The 24,731-nt window shown below is 39.5% G+C and overlaps 2 gene segments (V, D, J or C); both read right to left on the bottom strand.

The window, feature by feature from the left end:
* Window positions 1-484: 484 nt before the first annotated feature.
* On the bottom strand, window positions 485-1,991 carry LOC114686292. The segment is given in 2 exon segments: window positions 485-1,781; window positions 1,906-1,991. Coding segments are annotated over 2 exon segments (378 nt in total).
* A 10,702-nt stretch (window positions 1,992-12,693) lies between these two features.
* LOC114686293 lies at window positions 12,694-13,246 on the bottom strand. The segment is given in 2 exon segments: window positions 12,694-13,013; window positions 13,139-13,246. Coding segments are annotated over 2 exon segments (375 nt in total).
* Between the last annotated feature and the right edge of the window lie 11,485 nt (window positions 13,247-24,731).

Genomic DNA, 24,731 nt, shown 5'->3' with positions numbered 1-24,731 from the left:
TGGTTTTGGTCAGTCAGTATTTTACCACATGAGCAGAAACATAACTGGAACAAGGCATTTTTTCTCCTTTGGTTAAATATATTTCTAAGCCTCCCTCATCAACTCTTCCCTCACCCCTTTGTCTCAATCATATAGTTTGTTTATTTGTTTTTTTTTTATTTCTTTTCACTCCATCATTGCCGTCAAGTAGCAATGCTCTGCATATTTTTGGATGCTGATTTTGTATTCTGAAATGTGGCCAAATTCTTTGATGTTGGTGAGTGCCTTTACACACAAACCAAATGCTCAGATGCTAGGCTGCTGGGTTCTGTCGTCTTTAAGGTGTTAGATGTTCACTCACTAGTGGGATACAGATGAGAGAATTATACCTTTCCCTTGCCCTGGTATGTCTGATAAGCAATTGCACCAAAGAGGAAGTTTCTGTTTCCATCCTTTTAATGTACCAACAATGCATTTTGGTTGGGCTTTGAGTTTTCTTTAATGTGTTAATGGACACATTTTTGTACCTCCTGTGAGGAATATTTAATAAATTACTAACACAAATAATGAAGAAAGAATCACTTTGCAAAAAATTATACCCTTAATGATGCAAATGAGCACAAACAACCATGCTTTTGAGGTTCATTCTCTGAGCAAATGGATAGAAGGGATCACAAGTGGACTACATGTTAATATACCCTCCAGATGTGCAAAAACATGACCAAAAGCACTTTAAAAATTTCAGTCTGCAATGGCTTTGTAAATTTGGACACTTTCTAAGGCAGAAAATTATGAAGTTGTAAGCTCCTGGTAAAGGCGATCAATTCCATGACACAAAAGAGGCTGTGAGCTCTGATCCTAGTCAGGTCAACACACATCAATCAAGAATAAAACCCCAAAGTATGGAAATGATGTTCCAACCAGGTCCAGTTTTGTGCATTTGACCAGCTCTCCACAAGGCCTTCATATGATAAAAAGGGGGGATTACTCCATTAATTACACTGGATGTCTCATGACCTGTTCATCTCTGGAAATGACCTCAGAATAATTCTGGACAGGTATTGTCTGTTAGTCCTTGCTTTCTCTGGTTTCCTGCAGAGTTGCTCAATAAAGATCCTTGCTGAAATGTGAAGTCAAAGGAAAGGATTTTCCCATCCATAGGCACCTGTGATAAACCATATGAAACAAGGATTGAGCCTCTCCTGTGTTATGTCACATGCAGATTGAAGCATCAACAGTGTCTCCTTGAACTTCCCAGACCTATCCAAGGACCACATGGTTAGGCAGTTTATTTCCTCTGTTGTGGTAGATGCACACTGAGTGCTGGCAGAGGACCACAGAGAGAAGGATTACTATGCAGATATCTGGGCACTTTGAAGCAAAACTATTTCTTGACATGCAAGCAGTCTGAGCACATAAAAAAACCAAGGAGCAGCAGCTGGGGCAGCACAGCCTCCAACTTCTACTTCCCCTCGTGGTTTATGTCATGGCTTGTATCACTGTGGAAGGAGAACTGTGATACTGCAGACAAAAATAAGTTCCAACATCTTCAGGCTCCACGCTACTGATGGTTAGAGTGAAACTGTTCCCAGAGTATTGGCCACTGAAACTTGATGGGACACTAGATTGCAAACTAGTTGCATAATAGATCAAAAGTGTAGGAGCTTGTCCTGATTTCTGCTGGTACCAGTTTAGGTTATTGCTAATGCCCTGACTTGCCAGGCAATTGATTGTCACTCTGTCTCCTAAAGATACTGACAGGGAGGATGGAGATTGTGTCACTTGAATGTCACATCTGGCACCTGACAGTAGAAAAACAAACAAACAAAATAACATAATTAACAATTTTATAGTAGAAATTCCTTGGTTAGTAAGGAAGTGATGGCTATTCCAGGTTGAATAAATTTTCTATGCTGTGCAACTTACCTGAGAGCCAGAGTAGCCAAATTGCCAGGGCCTGAGCAGGAGCCTTCATGGTCATGCTGTGTCCTGACTGGGACTGACTCCTGCAGGGACTGTGACAAGCCAGCTAAGAATCTGTCAGTTAAGGGGGATATGCTCTGGACACATGCAAATCAGCAAAGTCTTTCAGGCCTAGGCACAGCTGCAGGCTTTGCTCAGCAAAGTAACACAGGAAGTCACAGTCTATAGGGACCCTCCACCATACCTGGGAGACACACTTGCTGCTGAGAAAGTGTTTCCTCGTGGGGACTACAGGATATAATTAGTCCAGTGTCCTTTAAATAGAGTGGTTTTGTTTTGTTTTGTTTTGTTTTTATCTCACTACACGGATGAAATATTTTTCTTTCTAATTTTGAATATAAGATGGACAGTTGGAAATTTAATTCTTTGGAAATTGCAAGAAATTTAAGTTGAGGCCAAAGTGTTGTCTTTTTTCTTCTCTGGGGTTTTATGTGATAGATCATCAGGACAAGTGATGGACAGAGATATAATTTTGACAGAAAGTTAGATGTATAAAGGCAACAAAATGAGGTCAGTATATATGCATACATTTATAGCTCTATGGTAAAGTAACAAAATCTAAAAACACACTTTGATAAACATAGTTTAATGATCTATAGGGAACAGTCTAGATACTAAGTGTCATAACTAAATTGTCACCCTCACGTAAGCGTTGTCCTCTATTTCTTAAGAACCTTTTTTGCTCAGCCAGTTTAGGGAACTTACTTGTTCTCTGCCTTTGAAAGACTTTGGCATGTGTCTTTCTCCAAGAACACTAAATAATTCCCAAATCAGTGTTTTCTACACTCTGGGATAACCATTCATTATCTTTCTTATTCAAGCTTTTCCTTGTTATAAGCAAAGGCATGTTATATACACAGTCTATCCTTGTAGTAACTCTGATCCACAAACCTCCAAATTCCCCATCAGATATCTCTTCTAGTTATATTTCACACCATGGTGTTACTTTTATGTCAACTTGACACAAGCTAAAGTCATCTGAGGGGAGAAAACATCAATTGAGAATATGTCTCCATAAGATAATGCTGTATATAATCATATGGATAATTTTTTAGTAATTGATGGTGAAGGGCTTAGCTCATTGTAGGCTTGTAGAAAAACAGTGGTTGAATTTGTGCTCTGAAATGAGAATGACCAAAGTAAGCTTTTAAACTATCACTGCTCCATTGACTCTTCTTCAATGAAGGTGTTTGTGTACAAAATCTTCAATACAACATACACTAATCAGAAGTTGTACATGGACACCGAAAACTTGAAGTATAGTGAGTACAAGTAGAGTTTTTGTATATACTTTAATCAAATTTAAATTTATATTGTCATGTGTGGCTAGTATTAACCTCATGTAACTAATTGTCTTAGCGTTAATAGCCAGCAGTCTCATCAAGGCAGCCAATTGTTGCATAGGGTTTACCTTATAGTCAGTGCTATAGTAATCATCAGAGACAGCTTCAGGTTCCATCACACCCAGATCCATTGTCACTGAGCTGTGAGGGATGCTGGTCCATCTCTTGGACAGCTGATAAATTTTTAAAATAGCTCATTCTGGTCTCTAATTGAAGCATTACAAGTGGACTCTTCTATCAGTGACCTTTTCCCTTACATCAGCCTTTTAGGTGATGGGGATTCTTTTAACAAGTTTGATATCTCAGCGTTTTACAAGATGACAGTGTTTTGTTCTCTGGAGTATTACAAGTGGGCTCCTCTATCAGTGACCTTTTCCCTTACATCAGTCTTTCAGGTGATGGGGATTCTTTTAGCAAGATTTATATCTCAGCATTTTACAAAAATGACTGTGTTTTGTTCTAGCTAAAAAAAGGTATCCAAATCAGAATCTCATTTAAGAATGTTGCACTATGTTAATATAAGCTACATAGCAGCCCTTTGCTTATAGCATATCTGTGGGTGGCCATCATTCACCCCTACATTTCCCCCAGAGTACTTTTGAGTAAAAGAAGCAGGAAATATTAATTAGAAGGAAAGAGGAAAGAGAAAAAAAATAGATAAAAGAGGATAGCCTCAGGAGGGCCTAGATCCTAATCCATAGGGCCCTGACTGTCTCTGCCCTATGTAAGGTAATGCCAAGGGGTGGAGAAAAAGACCTCACCTGAGCACAGCCAAGGGCAGACCACCTTAAACACCTGTACTCAGGCACATGGTCCAATCATCCTCTTTATGCAGACTGCTGGGTAAAGCCACTAGGAAATCTAAAAATGGGCTCCAACAGACATCACATGAGTTTTAATGTTTACTCCTTCCATTTTCATCTGTGTTTCAATATGTTTTAACTTCCTTGGTGATTTCTTCTTCATGTCAATTTACAAAATGACTGTGTGTGTGTGTGTGTGTGTGTGTGTGTGTGTGTTTCTGTTACATTTATTAGTTTTTCAGGTGTCTTTCTGATTTCTTTTGCAATTAATTCCCATTTTTATCATTGATAAAAAGAAGATTTGAGTAGCTCAGGTCATAAAATACTTTCTGTACAACACGAAGACATAAGTTTAATCCCCATAACACATACAAAAACATTCCAAGGACAGTTGCAAATGATCATAATACCAGCCTGTAGCATGGAAGAAACAGGAAGAGACAGAAAGGGGGCTCACTGGCCACCCCATCTAGCTTACTCAGCAAGCTCCAGGCAAGTGGAAGTCCCTGTTTCAAAAACAATACAAAATGAAAATAATGTAAAATACATCAGTGGATCAACCAAAATGTTGAACTCGACCTCCAAATTTGCAGGTACACCCACATGTGTGCACACATATATTCACTAGTTGCATCCCCATGTGCACATGAAATGAATATGATTTGTGTTTAAAACTTTTAAATGTTTGAGGTTCTTTTTGTGACAGATACATACTATATCTTAGAAAATATCAAATGTACTCTTGAGAAAAATGTACACCCTGCTCTTGTAGGCAGAGTGTTTGATGTAAATCTGTTAGGTCTAAATGGTCTAACGTGTTAAAGAACTAATGATGTCATACTTTCCCTTTCTGACCTGTTCTGTGCCCTTCTAAGTAAAATACTGAAATTCTCTACCATTATTGTATTGCTGTATATGTCTCTCCTTAGTTATCCCATTGGTTCTTTCCCATACATTAGAATTCTGAGATTTGGTGAATAGATCCTCACAGCTCTTCTATTTTCATGGTAACTAATTTTATGTTTGGAGCAGTTAAATATTGCCAAGTCAGGTCTTTTATCAGGCATTGATTTCCTCTGCATTCTTTACCTCCTCTTTAGCAGGGTCTCAGTATCCCAGTTGAGCTACAATTGGCACTTCTCCAAAGGCCTCCCTCCTGCTCCTTCTGGAACCTGTGGTATTTTATAATCTTCCACTGGACTGCTCTTTGGATACCTGCCCCAAGAGACTGGTTCCCTTCAAATGGGCATCATGTCGTTTGTAATAAGCCTTGTTGGTGGTCTAGCTGCCTTGTTGTCTCAACCATTGTCATGATGGTTGCTGTTCTCCCATTGCAATTCAGGTCATGATTTCTGCTGCTTCATGAAATTCTGAATGAATTATTCCTGAGTTTCCTGTAGGTCTTGCTAGCTTGTTGTGTTTGAACAGAAAAAGATTTCACTTCTGAGGGACACTGCAGTTTTCTCTCTGTTGCAGGATGTAAAGTCAACAAAAGGAACTCCCACTCCCCCTCCACAGTGAAACCAGGGTCCTAGCCATAGAGTATTTCCCTCTCCCTTAAGTTTTTAAAATTTTAAAAATGCCTACACTTGTTCCATGTGATACCATAATCTTAGCCACATATGCCTATGGTGTTAAAAATATAAATAGTGTAGGTGAGGAAGTAAATATTTAATTTTAACTTCTGTTTTTCTACTAACATACTCTTAGCATTTACCATATTACAGCTTTTTGCACAATGATTAGCCTTATATCACTATGCCAACCAAGCTGTTAAATATGAGGCTGGGGTCTGTCTCACAGCCTGGACACCAAGTTAAGGAGTGACCTGTATCTGTTATAGACACCTTAAATACATCACTGGAAACTGTGAATCAAGGAATTTTCATTTCAAATATATGTGTGTTATACTATATATATATATATATATATATATATATATGTATATATATATATGATTGAAAGAATATTAATAAATAAATGACATCAAATTCACATATCTGAATTCCAGATGTTGAAACAAGGTATGGACAAAAAAATCCTGAAAAGAGGCTTTGTCTGCAAACACAGACCGACTGATTAAAATGACAGTGATTTGGAAAGGCTAGAATGTTGTTAGGACAATATTTAGTCCCCAGAAACAGGCTTCCAATGAACTACTTCCTCATACTGAGTTGTGTCTTCCCCCATTCCACCTCCCAATGATTTTTTTTAATTTTTTTATTTTAAATCCCTCAATGTATGTGTTATATCAGGGCCTCCCACACCCATTATTAATAAAACTCTAATCCTTCAAGTCCCACATAGAGGTTCGCTGTCATAATTCCCTGTGAATTTCTCAATCCCATCAATGTAGTCTTTCATAGACTTGTACAGATCTTGTCTCCTGGACCTAGGATCTGAGGACCTCAAAGAATGGGGCTGACTACAGTCCAGTGCTGTAGACACCCTTGCTTCAATTTCAGTGTACTCTTATACAGGAATGAAACAAAGAAAGCAGCGATCCAAGGAAGGTTATTAAGTTCAAAAAACACATGATCTGAAAAACATGTAAATATATGTCAGTAAGCACATACTAAATACTAAAAGAGAAGTCCTTTCCCAGAACTTTCTCAGGACAGACCAATTTAAACACATTTGCCCAACATGTACAATAGGTTATAGCTGAGAAAGCATAAAAGCAAGGCAGAAGGCCATATCCAGTCAATGCACACTGACCAGATTGGGTTCTAAATCCATGCTTTGACCTCCAACAAGAATAAACATTTATTATAAATTGAATGTCAATGTTTTTTTTGCAGGAGGCACAAAATCACATGCAAGAACAATCCGGGGAACAAAATTCACAGGAGATTAAATAATTTTTGCTTTTTTCCCAATGGGGCCTCTCAGTTCACCAAGGGATTGTCCAGCATGCATCATTCTTTTCACCATGTTCTGACATCAATGTGACAGTAAAGGTTAACCATCATATAGATTTAATAATAGGATCACTAGAGCACATTGTTGTGGTACTGTATTCCCCCAAATATTGTGCATGCTAATAAACTTATCTGGGGTCAGAGACAGAGCAGCCACAATATTAAACATAAAGGAGAGGCAGTGGTAGCACATGCCTTTAATCCTAGCATTCCAGAGGCAGAAATCCATGTATTCAAGGATACAGACAGGCATAGTGACTCATCACGCCTTTAATTCCAGAAAGCAAGCCTTTAATCCCAGGGAGTGGTGGTAGAAAGCAGAAAGGTATATAAGGTGTGAGGACCAGAAACTAGAAGCGTTTTGGCTGGTTAAGCTTTTGGCTGGTTAAGCTTCAGGCTTTCAAGCAGCAGTTGAGCTGAGAGCCATTGGGATGAGGACACAGAAGCATCCAGTCTGAGGAAACAAGACCAACTGAGAAATTGGCCAGGTGAGGTTAGCTGTGGCTTGTTCTATCTCTCTGATCTTCCACTTCACCCCAATACCTGGCCCCGGGTTTGATTTTATTAATAAGACTATCTAAGATTCATGCTACACATAGTAGTTCTATTTTCAGTGTTTTGAAACTTCTTACAGTGATTTGCCTAGTGGTCATACTGACTTATATTACAATGAATGGTTTATCTCTCAGAACAGAGAGATATTTCATTAAGATTTTTATTGGCATATACTTCATGATTAGTGGCATTGAACATTTTTGTCATATACCTATTAGTCATTTGTATGTTTTGAGAAATGGCTGTTTAATTCTATTGCATAGTTTTGAATTTATTTGTTGTGATTGAGTTTTGATTAAGGATATTGATCTATAATGTATCCTTTTGTCCTTTTACTTTGAATAGTTGTCTGAGTTTTCAATCAAGGTAAACAGTGTACAGTGTACTTGGGAGTGTTCTCTGTCTTTGATGCTGTATATTTTATTATAATAAAATGAGGCATATTTGTAAGGTTCTTCAAATTTTTATTAGAATTCAGAATTTTTTGGTTTTTTTGGTTTTTTAAATAAATATTTCTATTTTATAATTATTTTAATTTTACATACCAGCGACGGATTCCTCTGTCCTCCCTACTCCCACCCCCTCAGCCTTCCCCCTCAATACACCTCCCATTCCCACCTCCTCCAAGGCAAAGTCTCCCAAGGGCATTCAGACCAGCCTGGTAGATTCAGATGAGGCAGGTTCAGTCCCCTCCTCCCTGCGCCAAGGCTGAGCAAAGTATCTCAGCATAGGCCCCAGGCTCCAAAAGCCAGCTCATGCACCAAGGACAGGCCCCAGTCCCACTACCTGTGGGCCTCCCAAATAGTCCAAGCTCATCAACTGTCTCACTTAACCAGAGGACATGGTCAAGTTCCATGGGGGCTCCTCAGCCATTGGTTCACAGCTCATGTGTTTCTGCTAGTTTGGCTATTTGTTCCTGTGCTTTTTCCATCATGGTCTTGATATCTCTTGCTAATATAAGCCCTCCTCTCTCTCGCAGGTTGGACTCCTGTAACAACTCTGAGATACCATCTTACACACAGAATGGCTTAGATCAAAAACACTGAACACAGCTTATGCTGGAGAGGGTGTGGAACAAGAGGAACACTCCTACACTATTAGTGGGAATGTAAACTTGTACAGCCACTTTGGAAATCAATATGGCACTTTCTCAGAAAACTGGGAATCAACCTCCCTCAAGACCCAGCTATACCACTCTTGGTCATATACCCAAGGAATGCTCAATCATACCACAAGGACACATGCTTAACTATGTTCATAGCAGAAATATTTGTAATAGTCAGAACCTGGAAACAACCTAGATGCCCTTCAACTGAAGAATGGATAAATAAAATGTGGTGCATATACACAATGGAGTACTACTCAGCAGAGAAAAACAATGACATCATGAGGTTTGCAGGCAAATGGATGGAACTAGAAAATATCATCCTGAGTGAGGTAACCCAGACTCAGAAAGACAAAAATGGCATGTACTCACTCATAAGTGAATCCTAGATGTAAAGCAAAGGATAACCAGACTGCAACTCACAACTCCAGTGAGGCTAGCTAGTAAAGAGGACCCTAAGAAAGACACAGGGATCTCCCAGCAACAGAGAAATGGATGAGATCCACATTATCAAATTTGGGGTGGGGGTAATGGAGGGCAAGGGTTGGGGGAAAGAGAACTTAGGGGAGCAGGGGTCCCAGCTGGATCAGGAACAGAGTGGGAAAACAAGGAAAGAGACACCATGACAAACGAAGACCCTATGGGAATAAGAAGAAGCAGAGTGATAGAGAGTCCCCAGAAGTCCACAAAGATACCTCCACTATAGACTACTGGCAATGGTCGAGAGAGTGCCCGAGCTGACCTACTCTGATGATCAGATGGCCACACACCCAAACTGTCACGATAGAACTCCCATCCAGTGACTGGTGGAGGCAGATGTAGAATTCAGAAATTTGAGTGAGTAGGAAACCTACAAAAAATTCATCAACTTGTTTGTTTTATAGTATTTACTTTTATCTGTGTAAATATTCACTTTAAAATTTAGTCCCATGCAAATGAGGCAAAATAACATAATCAACTCTGTTTGGATTAACTCTACTCAGACAATAGAAGGTGGTCATACTGGAAGCCACATGCTCAAGTCTGCATCTCTCATCTTCCCTCTGCACAGTGATATAGGATAATGACTCTCTCTGAAACTTTTATCACAAAGGAAGGCGTTAGGACAAATTGATTTACTTGGGTCCATTCTGTGGTCACTGTCATATTACAGAAAGGGGCCAAATGTTCACTATTTTCTCCTTTCCTTCACTTGTCAAAGGCCACTTCATATTGTTCTCCGAAGTGAAATAACACCCATCATTCATTTGTCACACTGTTGACAGTGCTTTTGAATATCATAGGAATCTTGAATGATTCTACTTCTCCTAGAGGTTGGATGCAAAACAAATCCAAGAACACATTAAAATCATGTACCATGATCAAGTATGCTTCATCCCAGAGCATGTTAGTTTTCTTCTGAGAGGTAGAAAGGGCATGGATCCTGATGGAAGGGTAGGAGGAGAGGAAAAAAAAGAGAAATGGGAAACCATAATCAGGTTATATCATATGAGAAAAATCTATTTTCAAAAGGGGAAAATATATAATTTAAATTAAAAAAATACAAAAATCTCTCTTGTCTCAAGACATCTTTTTTCTATTATGAGCATCATAGTTATTATGATGGCTACCACAAATCTTTGAAAATAGCTAAGGAATTAAAACAGTGACTATTCACTAAAATAGAAATATTGGAAGAAGGAAAGGCTCATCCAGTGATTCTCTGGTTGTTATGGTTAGGGACCACAGAGAATGCACACAGTAAACAGAAATGAGCAAATGTCAGCACTAATCCTCTGACACCATTGAGAAATTTTGATATTTTATTGAAAATGTTTTTTCTTTTTTCTTTCTTTTTTTTTTTTTTTTCAAGACAGGGTTTCTCTGTGTAGCTTTGCGCCTTTCCTGAAACTCACTTGGTAGCCCAGGCTGGCCTCGAACTCACAGAGATCCACCTACCTCTGCCTCCCGAGTGCTGGGATTAAAGGCATGCACCACCACCGCCCGGCCAAAAAATGTTTTTTCTAACAAAGTCATTTTGAAGGATGTGTAAATTGAGACAGACATATAGAGGAACAGAACAAAGTAAATGTTATATTAGTGTCTCTTCCTCTTCTTTCCCTCCTCTTCTTCCTTCTACCCCTGCCTTTTCCTTCCTGTCTTCATCTTCCATGATACATCATAATCTAGTTGAATGAATTTCACAAGACAAAAGTCATTTTAACAATAGTCATTTTAACAATTGATGTAGTTTGTCCTTCTGACAATTAAGAAAAAAAACTATAAAAGTAACTCTATAGTATCTTAAAAATAATTTTTATTGGAGTCAATAACTATTCATGATAAACTTCTAAGGAACCAAGGCATAGTCACAAAAATATCTTACTGTCATGTATTGTCTATAAAGGTAAGGCAAATATCGTAGTCAGAATAAGTGAAAGAACATTGGGCATTTTTATCTCAAATTACAGAAAAGATCAAAATGTCACTGTCATCACTTGTATCTAAAACAATAGCACAGATACACCAATTCTATTAATAAATAAGTAATGAAGGACATGAGATAAAATATTTTCTGATAAGATTAGTATACAAATTCATAAATAAGGAATCTCAAAATAAATATTTAGAAGTAATTTTAATAAAATCTGTACATACACAAAGGGTAATGGAATAGTTCCTGTATGTTAACAGGCATACAAGTGAATACAGACTTTATCTGAGTGTGAGTGTTTCGCTTGCATATATATAAGAACATTGTGTGCCTGTCTGGTGCCCTCAGAGGCCAGAAGAGGGTACTGGATCCCCTGGAATTAAAGTCAAAGATAGCTGTGGGTCACCATGTGGGTGCTGAGAATCAAACCCAGGTCCTCTTCAAGAGCATCAGGTGTTCTTAACCACTGGTCATTCTCTCCAGCTCCATGAACCACTTTTAAATGTATATTATCTCCAATTTGCACATAAAATCAATGTAATGAAACTAATATTCCTGAAGGAGTTTCTAAAGTTGATTAACTAACTCAGTCCACAACTTATGTAGAAAATATAAAGAAAGCAAAACTAAGAAAATGTGAAGCCCAGAAATGTGGTATTATGTCTTGTGGCTTGTTCTCTTTCATAAAAAAAAATCATAGTAATTAAGTCTGTGGGTAATCTACATGCACAGATAGATACATATATGAATGAGACATATTAAAAATCACACAGGAAATAGACCTTCCCACACAGTATTTCAAAAAAAAACAGACTTGAAGATAGGTCAAAATTGTTAGGTTGGTATTTTGTTTTGTTACTAAAACTGTGCTATGGGATATAAATTCTTCAATAATACCACTTCTGGAGGCATGTTCAAAACAGACCTTTACTCTAATAACTTCGTATAAACAAATCTATTTGCACTTCACATAGTGGGATTGAAAGTTGCATGTGTGTAGTTCTATTTTGTTTGATACTTGTAAGCAGATGAGTGGATGGGGCATAGGAGCCAGAAGAGTCCCATGTGAAGTGCTGCAGACAGCTGAGAGTATCAGCACCCAGGGATGCAATCTCAAGGCACAAAGAAGATCACAGTGAGGCAACTTCCACTTTCTCTCAAACATGTGCTCTAGCTTTTGTGAGAAAATCAGGAATTCTTTTTATTGTCAGCTTCTCTCAATAATATTTCCCTGACATTTAAATGCTGGTGTTTAGAAGCAAATTCATTGCATTTAAATAATGTGTGCTTGGAATGTCCACAGAAAAACTCTTCTGTATGAGTTCCAAATGGTGATACAACTCAGAATCCTCAAAGGAAATGGCTGTGTCCTCTGCCAAGGCAGAAATGGCATTGGTACTCTATATGATAGAAAATGAAAGGGAAGGAAGATAGTAGCATAAAGAGAGGACTGTTTAGCCTCTTCTAGAAAACCTAATGTCTCTCTGAGGGATTTTTGTAAAAAGCCTATGACATCTCAGAAAGTTTCAGTGAATGAGTCATGAAGAGCAGCTGAGGCAGCTCAACCTCTCACTTCTGCTTCCATGGAGGTTTATGTTATGACTTGTATCACTGTGGGAGGGATATAACCTTGTTGGCAGTAATAAGTTGCAAAGTCTTCAGGCTCTAGGCTGCTGATGGTAAGAGAATAATCTGTCCCAGACCCACTGCCACCGAACCTCGATGGGACCCCATCTGCCAGGTTGGATGCTCTGTAGATCAGGAGTTTAGGAGCTTTCCCTGGTTTCTGCTGGTACCAGCTTAAATAATTGCTAATGCCCTGACTGGCCTTGCAAGTGATGGTGACTCTGTCTCCCAGAGAGGAAGACAGTGAGGATGGAGACTGGGTCATCTGGATGTCACATCTGGCACCTAGGAATGGAGACATAATAATAAATGTCCACATAGTTAGGCATGATAAGAGAGGACCTCACCCAAATGCCAGTCAACAATAATCACAGTGTAAAAGTGAAATTCCCATTTTAGTCCTTTTTTACCTGGAAGCCAGAGTAGCAGGAGCCCAAGGAGATGAGCAGGGGCCCTCATGTCCATGCTGAGTCCTGACTGCAGTGACAACTGTACAGGGTGTGACTGGTATATGAAGAAGTCCTCAAGGCTGTGCAGAGAGTGCATGCAAATCACTGGGAACCAGTTAGGGTGGGCACAGCTGCAAGATTTGCTAATCTCAGCAACTGAGCACAAGTCCTGTGTTCCCAGATGCCCGAGGTCAAACCACACATATGTCTACAGAGACTTTATTTCTTTTTTTAAGTTTTAAGTTTTGGAGGTTTCTTTGAAAATTTCTACTGTACATAACCTCTTTTTAAATAATATATTTCAAATATATGTTAATGGTAATATAGGCAAATATCTGACTGTCAATGAATATACAGCAAAGGAGGGACTATTAAATATTTAACTCACTCAAATAATTCCAATGGACTAAAAAAAATACTGTGTCCTCTTTGTGAACTGTTCATTTGTTTGGAGTGGCCATTTGTACAAATTAAAAGAATAATTTATCAAAACCATTTAGATTTTATTCTTCTCTCATATATTACATCACAAACACAGTTTCCCTTCCCTCCTCTCCCCTTAGTCTCATCCCACCACCTCCCCTCTTTCCCAAGTCAACCCCTCAGAAAAGAGCAGACCTCCCAAGTTCATCAACCAAACACTGCATAATATTCTACAATAAGACTAGGCACGTACCATTGCCTAGATGCCTCCCAAACAGATCAAGTCAATCAACTGTCTCACCTATTCAGAGGGGTCGATCTCAGTCCTCGGGGGTGGCCTTGATCTGGAGGTGGTGGGAATGGGGGGTGGACTGGGGGGAAGTGGAGGGGGGCAGGAAGGGGGAGAACAAGGGAACCTGTGGTTGTTATGTAGAACTAAATAGTATTGTAAAATAAAATAAAATAAAAAATAAAAAAGACTAGGCACGTACCATCACATCAAGGCTGGATGGGCAACCCAGTAGGAGAAAAAGTGTTCCACAGGGAGACAAAAGGGACAAAGTGATCTCTCTGAGCCCCCAAGAGTCCTGGTCAGTTGGTTCTGTGGGCCATGTTCTCATGATGTCCCCGAACCCTCTGGATTCTCTGATCTTTCCTCTCCCTCCTCCACAGGACTATCAGAGTTGGGCCTAATGTTTGGCTTTGGGATTCTACATCTGCTTTATTAGTTGCTGAATGAGTTGCTGTGGTTTCTTTGATGACCTGTGAACTGCAATAATAACACAGACATAATGCATAAGCATAAAATGATGAATAGGAAATTCTCCCTAAAGTTCATTTAGAGGAAAATCAGCCTTCTTGTACATACACTAACTAGAGATGAACCAGACTAGCCTATCTACCTTGGCTTCTGGATGTATTCCTGGCCATGTATGAATAAACCATTGGTGCAATTAAGTGTTTTCTAAGGGTGGTAATTTATTTCAGTATTTTGAAGCAGGTATATGTTTAGTCTGATACAAGTAGAGAGTCTCAGGTTAGAGGAAAGAATTAGAGAAACTTGAAAACTAAAAACTGGATATGTGTCTCACAGAGGACAAGGTGTTGGAGGAAGCAAGGAGTGGCAGCTTCAGTGCACGTCCCAGCTTGTCTCTGACTCCTCGGCAATGAACAACTCCCTGGTCTGTCCACAAGGGAAAGGTAATGTGGTTGGAGTAAAGCTTTTATTCGGCTTATATTCAACATTGCTGGTCATCACCCAAAGAAGTCAGGCCAGGAGCTCAAACAGGGCAGGATCTTGGAGGCAGGAGCTGATGCAGAGGTCATGGAAGGAAGCTGCTTATTGGCTTGCTTTTCCTGGCTTGCTCATTCTGCTTTCTTATAGAATCCAGGACTATCAGTCCCAGAATGGCACCACCCCCATGTGCCCCAGCCCAATGGCTCCCCCATTGGTCACTAATTGAGAAAATGCCTTATAGCTGGATCTCATGGAAAAATTTCCTCAGCTGCAGCTCTTTTCTCTCTGTTAACTCAATCTTGTGTCAAGTTGTCACAGAAAACCAGCAAGTACAGCATCCATCTGTCTCTGACTCCAGTCCCTGAAAGATAAGGTTCCAGTAACTCTAACTCAGTGACTCACACACACACACAAAATGTGCAGCCATGAAAATCTACTTGCTATAATATCACATGTTTATTCCATAAGTGGATTCTTTGTTTTTTATTTTACAACACCATTAAGTTCAACATAATAATAGCCACAGATTACCCTGTTCTCCCCCTCTTGCCCCCCTCCCCGTCCCCCCAGCCCACCCCCCCTTTCCTACCTCCTCCAGATCAAGGTCTCCCCGAGGACCGGGATCGACCTGGTAGACTCAGTCCAGGCAGGTCCATTCCCCCCTCCCAGACCGAGCCAAGTGTCCCTGCATAAGTTCCAGGATTCAAACAGCCAACTCATGCAACTAGCCCAGGACCCGGCACCAACGCACAGCTGCCTCCCAAACAGATCAAGCCAAATGACTGTCTCACCCATTCAGGGGGCCTGATCCAGTTGGGGCCCCTCAGTCTTTGGTTCATAGATCCTGTGCTTCCATTCATTTGGTTATTTGTCCCTGTGCTTTATCCAACATTGGCTTCAACAATTCTCGCTCATATAAACCCTCTTCTTTCTCACTAATTAGACTCCCAGTGCTCCACCAGGGGCCTAGCCATGGATGTCTGCATCCAGATTCCTCAGTCCTTGGATGGGGTTTATGGCACAACTATCAGGGTGTCTGGCCATCCCATCACCAGAGTAGGTCAGTTCCTGCCATCTCTCCACCATTGCCAGCAGTCTTTTGTGGGGGTATCTTTGTGGATCTCCGTGGGCCTCCCTAGCTCTCTGCTTCCTCCCCTTCTCATGTGGTCTTCATTTAACATGGTCTCCTATTCCTTGTTCTCCCTCTCTTTTCTTGATCCAGCTAGGATCTCCCACTCTCTTTCCCTCGACCCTTACCCTTCATTGTTCCCACTCATGACCAGGCTGTTCATGTAGATCTCGTCCATTTCTCCGTGTCTTTTTTGGGGTCCCGTTTTCCAGGTAGCTTCACTGGTGATGTGAGTAGCAGTCCAGTCATTCTTGTTCCACATCTAGCATCTTCCTATGAGTGAGTACATACCATATTTGTCTTTCTGAGTCTGGGTTACCTCACTCAGGATGATTTTTTTCTAGATTGGTCCATTTGCCTGCAAAACTCATGATGTCATTGTTTACTCTGCTGAGTAGGATTCCATTGTGTATATGTGCCACAATTTATTTATCCATTCTTCAGTTGAAGGGCATCTAGGTTGTTTCCAGGTTTTGGCTATTACAAAGAATGCTGATATGAACATAGCTGAGCAAGTGCTCTTGTGGTATGATTGAGCATTTCTTGGGTATATGCCCAAAAGTGGTATAGCTGGATCTTGGGGGAGATTGATTCCCAATTTTCTAAGAAAGCGCCATATTGATTTCCAAAGTGGTTGTACAAGCTTGCATTCCCACCAGCAGTGGAGGAGAGTTCCCCTAGTTCCACATGAAACAGTCATTAAAAGTCTCCCAACCAAAAAAAGCCCAGGACCAGATGGTTTCAGTGCAGAATTCTACCAGATCTTCAAAGAAGAGTTAATACCAATACTCTCTAAATTGTTCCACATAATAGAAACAGAAGGAACATTACCAAACTCCTTCTATGAGGCTACAATTACCCTGATTCCTAAACCAAACAAGGATGCAACAAAGAAAGAGAACTACAGACCGATCTCCCTCATGAACATTGATGCAAAAATACTCAATAAAATATTGGCAAACAGACTCCAATAACACATCAGAACAATTATCCACCATGATCAAGTAGACTTCATCCCAGGGATGCAAGGGTGATTCAACATACGAAAGTCCATCAATGTAATACACCATATAAACAAACTCAAAGAAAAAAACCACATGATCATCTCACTAGATGCAGAAAAGGCATTTGACAAAATCCAACACCCCTTCATGATAAAAGTCTTGGAGCGATCAGGAATACAGGGAACATACCTAAATATAATAAAGGCAATATATAGCAAACCAACAGCCAACATTAAATTAAATGGAGAGAAAATCAAAGCAATTCCACTAAAATCAGGAACGAGGCAAGGCTGTCCACTCTCCCCATACTTATTCAATATAGTACTTGAAGTTCTAGCCAGAGCAATAAGACAACATAAGGAGATTAAGGGGATTCAAATTGGAAAGGAAGAAGTCAAGCTTTCCCTATTTGCAGATGACATGATAGTATACTTGAGTGACCCCAAAGATTCCACCCAGGAATTGATAAAGCTTATAAACACCTTCAGCAACATAGCAGGATACACGATCAACTCAAAAAAATCAGTAGCCCTCCTATATACAATGGACAAAGAAGATGAGAAGGCAATTATAGATACATCACCCTTTACAATAGCTAAAAATGACATAAAATACCTTGGGGTAACACTAACCAAGCAAGTGAAGGACCTATATGACAAGAACTTTAAGTCCCTGAAAAAAGAAATTGAAGAAGATGTCAGAAAATGGAAAGATCTCCCATGCTCATGGATAGGCAGGGTTAACATAGTAAAAATGGAAATTTACCAAAAGCAATTTACAGATTCAATGCAATCCCAATCAAAATACCAACACAATTCTTCACAGACCTGGAAATAATAATACTCAACTCCATAAGTGGATTCTAACTTTAGAAAATTGGGAATCAATCACCCCCAAAATCCAGCTATACCACTCTTGGGCATATACCCAAGAAATGCTCAATCATACCACAAGGGCACTTGCTCAGCTATGTTCATATCAGCATTCTTTGTAATAGCCAAAACCTGGAAACAACCTAGATGCCCTTCAACTGAAGAATGGATAAATAAATTGTGGCACATATACACAATGGAATCCTACTCAGCAGAGTAAAACAATGACAGCATGAGGTTTTCAGGCAAATGGATGGATCTAGAAGAAATCATCCTGAGTGAGGTAACCCAGACTCAGAAAGACAAATATGGTATGTACTCACTCATAGGAAGATGCTAGATGTGGAACAAGGATGACTGGACTGCTACTCACATCACCAGTGAGGCTACCTGGAAAACGGGACCCCAAGAAAGACATGGAGAAATGGATGCGGTCTACACGAACAGCCTGGACATGAGTGGGAGCAATGAAGGGCAAGGTTCGAGGGAAAGAGAGCGAGAGTTCCTAGCTGGATCAAGAAAAGAGAGGGAGAACAAGGAATAGGAGACCATGGTAAATGAAGACCACATGAGAAAAGGAAGAAACAAAGAGCTAAAGAGGCCCACAGAAATCCACAAAGATACCCCCACAAAAGACTGCTGGCAATGGTTGAGAGACAGCTGGGACTGACCTACTCTGGTGATGGGATGGCCAAACATCCTAATAGTTGTGCCAGAAACCCCATTCAAGGACTAAGGAATCTGGATGCAGACATCCACGGCTAGGCCCCGGGTGGAGCGCTGAGAGTCTAATTAGTGAGAAAGAGGAGGGTTTATATGAGCGAGAATTGTTGAAACCAAGGTTGGATAAAGCACAGGGACAAATAACCAAATGAATGGAAACACATGAACTATGAACCAAAGGCTGAGCAGCCTCCAACTGGATCAGGCCCTCTGAATAAGTGAAACAGTTGATTGACTTGATCTGTTTGGGAGGCATCTAGGCAGTGGTACCAGGTCCTGGGCTCGTTGCATAAGTTAGCTGTTTGAAACCTGGGACTTATGCAGGGACGCTTGGCTCAATCTGGGAGGAGGGGACTGGACCTGCCTGGACTGAGTCTACCAGGTCGATCCCAGTCCTGGGGGGAGACCTTGATCTGGAGGAGATGGGAATGGGATGTGTGCTGGGGGGAAGGGGAGGGGGGCAGGAAGGGAGAGAACAAGGGAATCTGTGGCTATTATGTAGAACTGAATAGTATTGTAAAATAAATTATAATAATAATAAAAAAGAGTGTTAAAAATATGGAAACACATTTTCTTACTCTTTTTTAAAAGGAGAATCAATAATCAGTGAAGCACACTGCATGGTGGGTAATGCTCCTCTAGAAACCACAGGTTATAAAACAAACATTTTAGTGTTATGTATAGGAACCTTCATTATGAGAGAGGCCCCAAACTACAAAACAATACACTACTGTCAGTTTTCTTGCTTGCTCATCAAACTAGGTCATAAATATTATTGTTAGAGATGCTATAAATTTTGGTTGCAGAGACAGAGAAATGGTACTACAATTCAGCTGTAAATCTCATCCTATTTGCTTAGTTTTTTCAGTTCTGGAAGTTTCTCTGCAAAGCTGTAGAAAAATGTAGGAAAAAATGTTATGAAACGTCTTGCTCAGCTGTGTATTTCATCTACAATAATGGGCATCTGCTTTGCAGGATGCTAACTGCTGCAATGATCCCCATATGGATAACCTAGAGATTTCTGGTTAGATCTGTGACCTACTCATGGTAGAGAACTAGTGTCTGGTATTGCAAATCCATTCAAGTGTCCATGGCTAGAGATGTCATGCAAACTATGAGGTAGCATACAATTGGTGTTTTTCTGAATAGGCATGGTATCATATTGTTCCCCTAATTATTATGTTTATACCTATTGTTGTTGTTGGGTTTTACTCTTTTTTTTGGACGGGGCACTACCCAGCTCCCAAATAAATCACACACAGAAGCTTGTACTTTACTATGAACACTCAGCCTTTGCTTGGTTTAGTTTCTAGCCAGATTTTCTTAACTTTAAATTATCCCATCTACTTTCTGCCTCTGGGTTTTTTCTATTCCCTTCTGTAAATCTTACTGTTACTCCATGGCTTGCAATATAGCTAGGTGGCTGGCCCCTGGAGTCCTCCTCCTTCTCTGGCTGTTCACTCTTCAATCCCTCTTCCCAGATTTTACCTTCTATATATACACAGTCTGCCTACTAGCCCTGCCTATTCTTTCTCCTGTCTTGCTATTGGTCAATTCTTTATTAAACCATTAGGTATTTTACATAGGTATAGTAACACAGCTTCACAGAGTGAAATAAATGCAACATAAACAAAAGGAACACACCTTCACACCTTAAAATAATATTCTACAACATTTCCCCCTTTTGTCTAAATAAAAATACAGGTTTAACTTTAGCATAGTATAATTACATACAACAAAAACAGTTATCATGTAAGAATTAATTGACAATATTCAGCCCATTTGTAGTTAGCATAGTTAGCATATTCATAGAAAACAATGCATTATCTATGCTATCTTAGTGAATCCAAAGTTTTAAACATAACTGACTTTCTATCATTACTAAGGAAAACAACAACTATAACTACTTAGTCTTCAACTCCATCAAAAACCCAGAAGGGTGCAATATTATCTAACAACAAAGACATTTCCCTGCCTGGACAGTCACCCAAAGTTCTTTTGCAATGTTGGGGCATCCATCTTTAGCCTACAGGCCCAGAATATCAGGTAGACTCTTCTATAAAGCAGGAATTTTGGACTGTCCTGCCTTGTTTGGGCAATGTTCAACAGTCACTTTCCTCTGTGTCCTGAATGTCCAGTCTGCAAAGCACTTTGTCAGGGGTCAAAGGCAAGAACAGTTTCTTTGACTAGTGGCTAACCTTGACACAATGAAAACAAACACCATAGGAGTTTCTTCAATGCCCATCATCTTCTCTGAAGTAAATTGGTGCTGCCAGGAGCAGATATGTCTCATTGTCATGAAAAGCCCTAAGTTAACAAAACATTTTAAATGCCATATTCTGTAGGTCTTTGAAAGGTTTGAAAACCATATATCTAAAATATAGCTCTATATGATCTGGAAAGCATACCTAACATATCTACAATTTTGATTGTTATAAATGACTAATTTCTAACCTATGGTTCCTGATTATTCTATATAGTTTAGAATAACAGCTTTCAAAAACTAGAATTTTACCTTACATTTTAAAATAAACTGCATAGGTATAATACCATAAACAAGAATATAAACATATATACAATATGTTGTAACAAAAATATCTAGATTAGTTCACTTTAGCAGTCCAGTTCACAACCCCACGTGTCCTAGCAGCTCTCTTTTGCTTCTCAGCAGTCAACAAATTCAAAATCAACACAGTAACAAACAGGATTCAAACTACCTGTGTATTCCCCATCTTATGTGACTTTTTTCTTTTACTCTCTTTAAAGAGTTTATTTTATAAATTATTCATTTTTTTCTATGACTATACCCTTTTTCTTTTCTTAAGCCTACACACACTGTTAAACACACTTTAACATGTTTAGAGGTTTTTCCATCTGGATCTCTTCTACTGAGTGTCTCTAGTCTTTTGTGACTGATAATGTACAACTGGATTCTCCACACATGGTTCTCAGCTCTCTCCTCCCCACTTCTCAGGTCTTGAGAACCAAGCCTAAAGCTCATGGTCTACTCTGAGGTTTGTGACCTTGAACTGCATTCATCCTTCCTAGCTATGGAAGCCTGTACCTGCGCTGCATCAAGAAGTTTATACTTAGCTTGCTGGGTTTTTTTACTTAGCTTGCTGTTTCTATTTAACACTGCCATCCGAACAGCAGTGCTTCTTAAGAGAGCTGTATCCTCTTTAAAAAAAAAAAAAATTTCTCAGGACCAACATAGAAATACAGCCTACATTGGAATGCGAAATTGTTGTTGTCTGGTTTTTGCTCTTTTTTTAGAGGGCCTGCCACCCGTCTTCCAAATAAATCACACATAAAGGCTTATACTAAATTTTGAATGCCTGGCCTTTGCTTGGCTTAGTTTCTAGCCAGCTTTCCTTAAATTCAAATTATCCCACCTACCTTTTGCCTCTGGGCTTTTCCTGTTCTCTTACTTCTGTAAATTTTACTCTTACTCAGTGACTTGCTATGGAGCTGGGTAGTTGGCTTCTGAATACCTTCTCCTTCTCTGGCTACTTACTCTTCAAACCATCTCCCAATTTCTCCCTCTATATATACATTCTCTGCCTGCCAAGCCTGCCTACCCTTTCTCCTGCCTTGCTGCCGCAGACCACCCAGAGGGAGACCACCACTGCGGGAGAACCAGGGAGAAGGCTCGAGGAGAAGTCAGGAATCGGCGAGGAAATGACAGACAGACACACAATGGATTGTTGTGCTGCTGTGGATTTACTTCTGTAAAACCAGTGCTTATATTCTTTTACAATCAAGGAACTTGGCAGGGGATTACATCAGACTGTTAATTTTTACAATTACTCAGAATCAGCAAACTTTTACAATTCCATAGAATCAGCAAAAGACAATAGCAAAATATATCAATATCTATTTTTGTGTAGACAATAGCAAAGCACTTTAATATCTATTTCTGTGTATCACTTCCACAGCTTGGAGTTCATGGGAGTTGTTGCTTAAGGGCATGATCTCAGAATTTTGTGAAATCTGTCTCGCGCCAAAAGACCACATCTGTGAGACCCAGACTTTTACCAGCCAAGGCTTAACTCACCCTCTATATACTTTCTGTATAATTTCATTTATACACTCATCTATCTTTCTAATTGTCATATACCTTTCTATACCAATACCTTAGGTCTGGCTTCATATTTTCTATGGTCTGTTGACTTTCTTCCTACTATAAAGGCACCAAGGCTTTCTAGTCCTGGCTAGCCTTTCCATGAAAGGCAAATCACTCCAAAGTTGTTTCTTTCCTTCATGATTCATTCCCCCCGACACAGAAAAGACATACAGAGAAAAAGCATGATTAGTGCAAACAAGGACTGTCGCCCTGAGATCCTCAGGCCGCATGACGACCGTTGGACGTGGGGAAACTGCCTGAGGTCTCGCTCCAGGAAGCTTCAACCTCAGCCCTTTAGCTGCCAGACGCTAGTACAGCGGCAAGCTTTCAAGCTTTGCTACAGCTACACAGGTGTCACAGCTGTGGGCATAGCACCTTGCTATTAGCCAATTCTTTATTAGACCATCAAATGTTTTACAGAGGCACAGTAACATAGCTTCACAGAGTTAAACAAATGCAACATAAACAAAAGGAACACACCTTAAAATAATATTGTACTACAGCTTATAGATTAGTGATATTATCCACCTTCATCAGAGAAACTCCTTTACATTATGGGTGGTACTTAGTGTAGAAGCTCAGAGTTCTTGAAAGTGATAAAAATAACTATGGCATGTTCAAACTTATCTTCAATGGGATATGTAAATCATCCCATCAGGCACAAGGGATATCTCAAACAGAATGTAGGAAGAATCTGAGAAGAAAAGGATAGCAGGAACTCTGTGAAACAATGGGTTCCAGATGTGATCATTGTACTTATGAGCTCACTGCTGTGGCTACCTGCACAAGATGGATCCATCAAAACGTTGTCATGAATGAAGGAGAGCCTGACGAGTTCCTAATCTTCTCTAACAGACTATTAACACTTAATGGCTCTGGGAAAGGATGTGCCCTTCTCCTCAGTGTTGTAGCCACTATTGCCTTTAGCTATTAACAAGCTGCTCTGTTCCAGTACATAAGACCCAGCTCATGTTCAGGCAAGCAAAGAAAATTAACTCAGTGACTTAAAAAATCATTGCAGTTTGAGGAGGTTGTTGAGAATAAGAGTTTAAGTGTTAGAGGAAAGAAGATAATTGGAAGTAAAAATTAAAATATAAAATAATCATTGTTTATTTTTTAAATTTCGAAAGAATATAATAAATTAATTTAAACAAAATGAAAATGAACAACACGGTCAGTATATTGGACACCACTAAATGAATTCAAATGTATATTGTTGGCTTTATGCAAAGAGGAGAGAAAGGTGAACATGCACCAATCATATTTAATAGAGTCCTATCTGAACATGAAGGCCACAGAAGCTCAAAGACTCTCAAATAAATTCAATGCAAAACACCTGTCCAAAATATCAAGTCTCTAGAAAGCAGGCTAAGTTATATTGAAGGGAATCTTACTAGACTGATAGTAATTTCTTAATAAGAATATAACATGTAGGCGATAATTGGGTAATACAGCCAGAGTTCTAGAAAGAAATAACAGCAAAAAGTTCCCTGCCCACCAAAAAATACAATTATCAGAAAACTTGAAAAATTGAAAGAAAAATAAGCACTCTCTGAAAACAAAAGAAAAGTAATTTAAACTTAAAATAGGTTTGCATTAAAGTCACCAAATTTACACAACTAATATATAAACTGAACTTAGGGAGTCAATGAACATACTTTACACAAAGAGAAAACAAATGGGAGTAGAATGTGCAATATTTATATGAATAAATTGGAATTTAAGTCAAAAGCATAAACTGAAGTAATTACAGAGTAAAGGAGACAGTTTAATAAAGAAATCAATGTGTCTCAGTTTCCTTTCTGCTTTATTATATAATTTTGAATGATGAAGGCAGACAAGGGCTGTTTGATCAACATGGGTTTTCACCCAGCTTTAATCCATCATTCATTGTTACTGAGAGAGCACCTGTTCACCATTCTCCTGAGGCAACTTCATTGATATTGAAGATGAAGAGAACTGACATGCATGGCCTTTGAGGTGTCTCCAAGGCAGACACTCATGCTCCAAGTCCCTCAGTTGCAAGCAATAATCTTCAATTCC

The sequence above is a fragment of the Peromyscus leucopus genome, chromosome 3 (assembly GCF_004664715.2).
Source record: "Peromyscus leucopus breed LL Stock chromosome 3, UCI_PerLeu_2.1, whole genome shotgun sequence".
NCBI classification, from domain to species: Eukaryota; Metazoa; Chordata; class Mammalia; order Rodentia; family Cricetidae; genus Peromyscus; species Peromyscus leucopus.
Note: the sequence above shows the minus strand (reverse complement) of the source record. Positions and strands in the feature narration are given on the sequence as shown.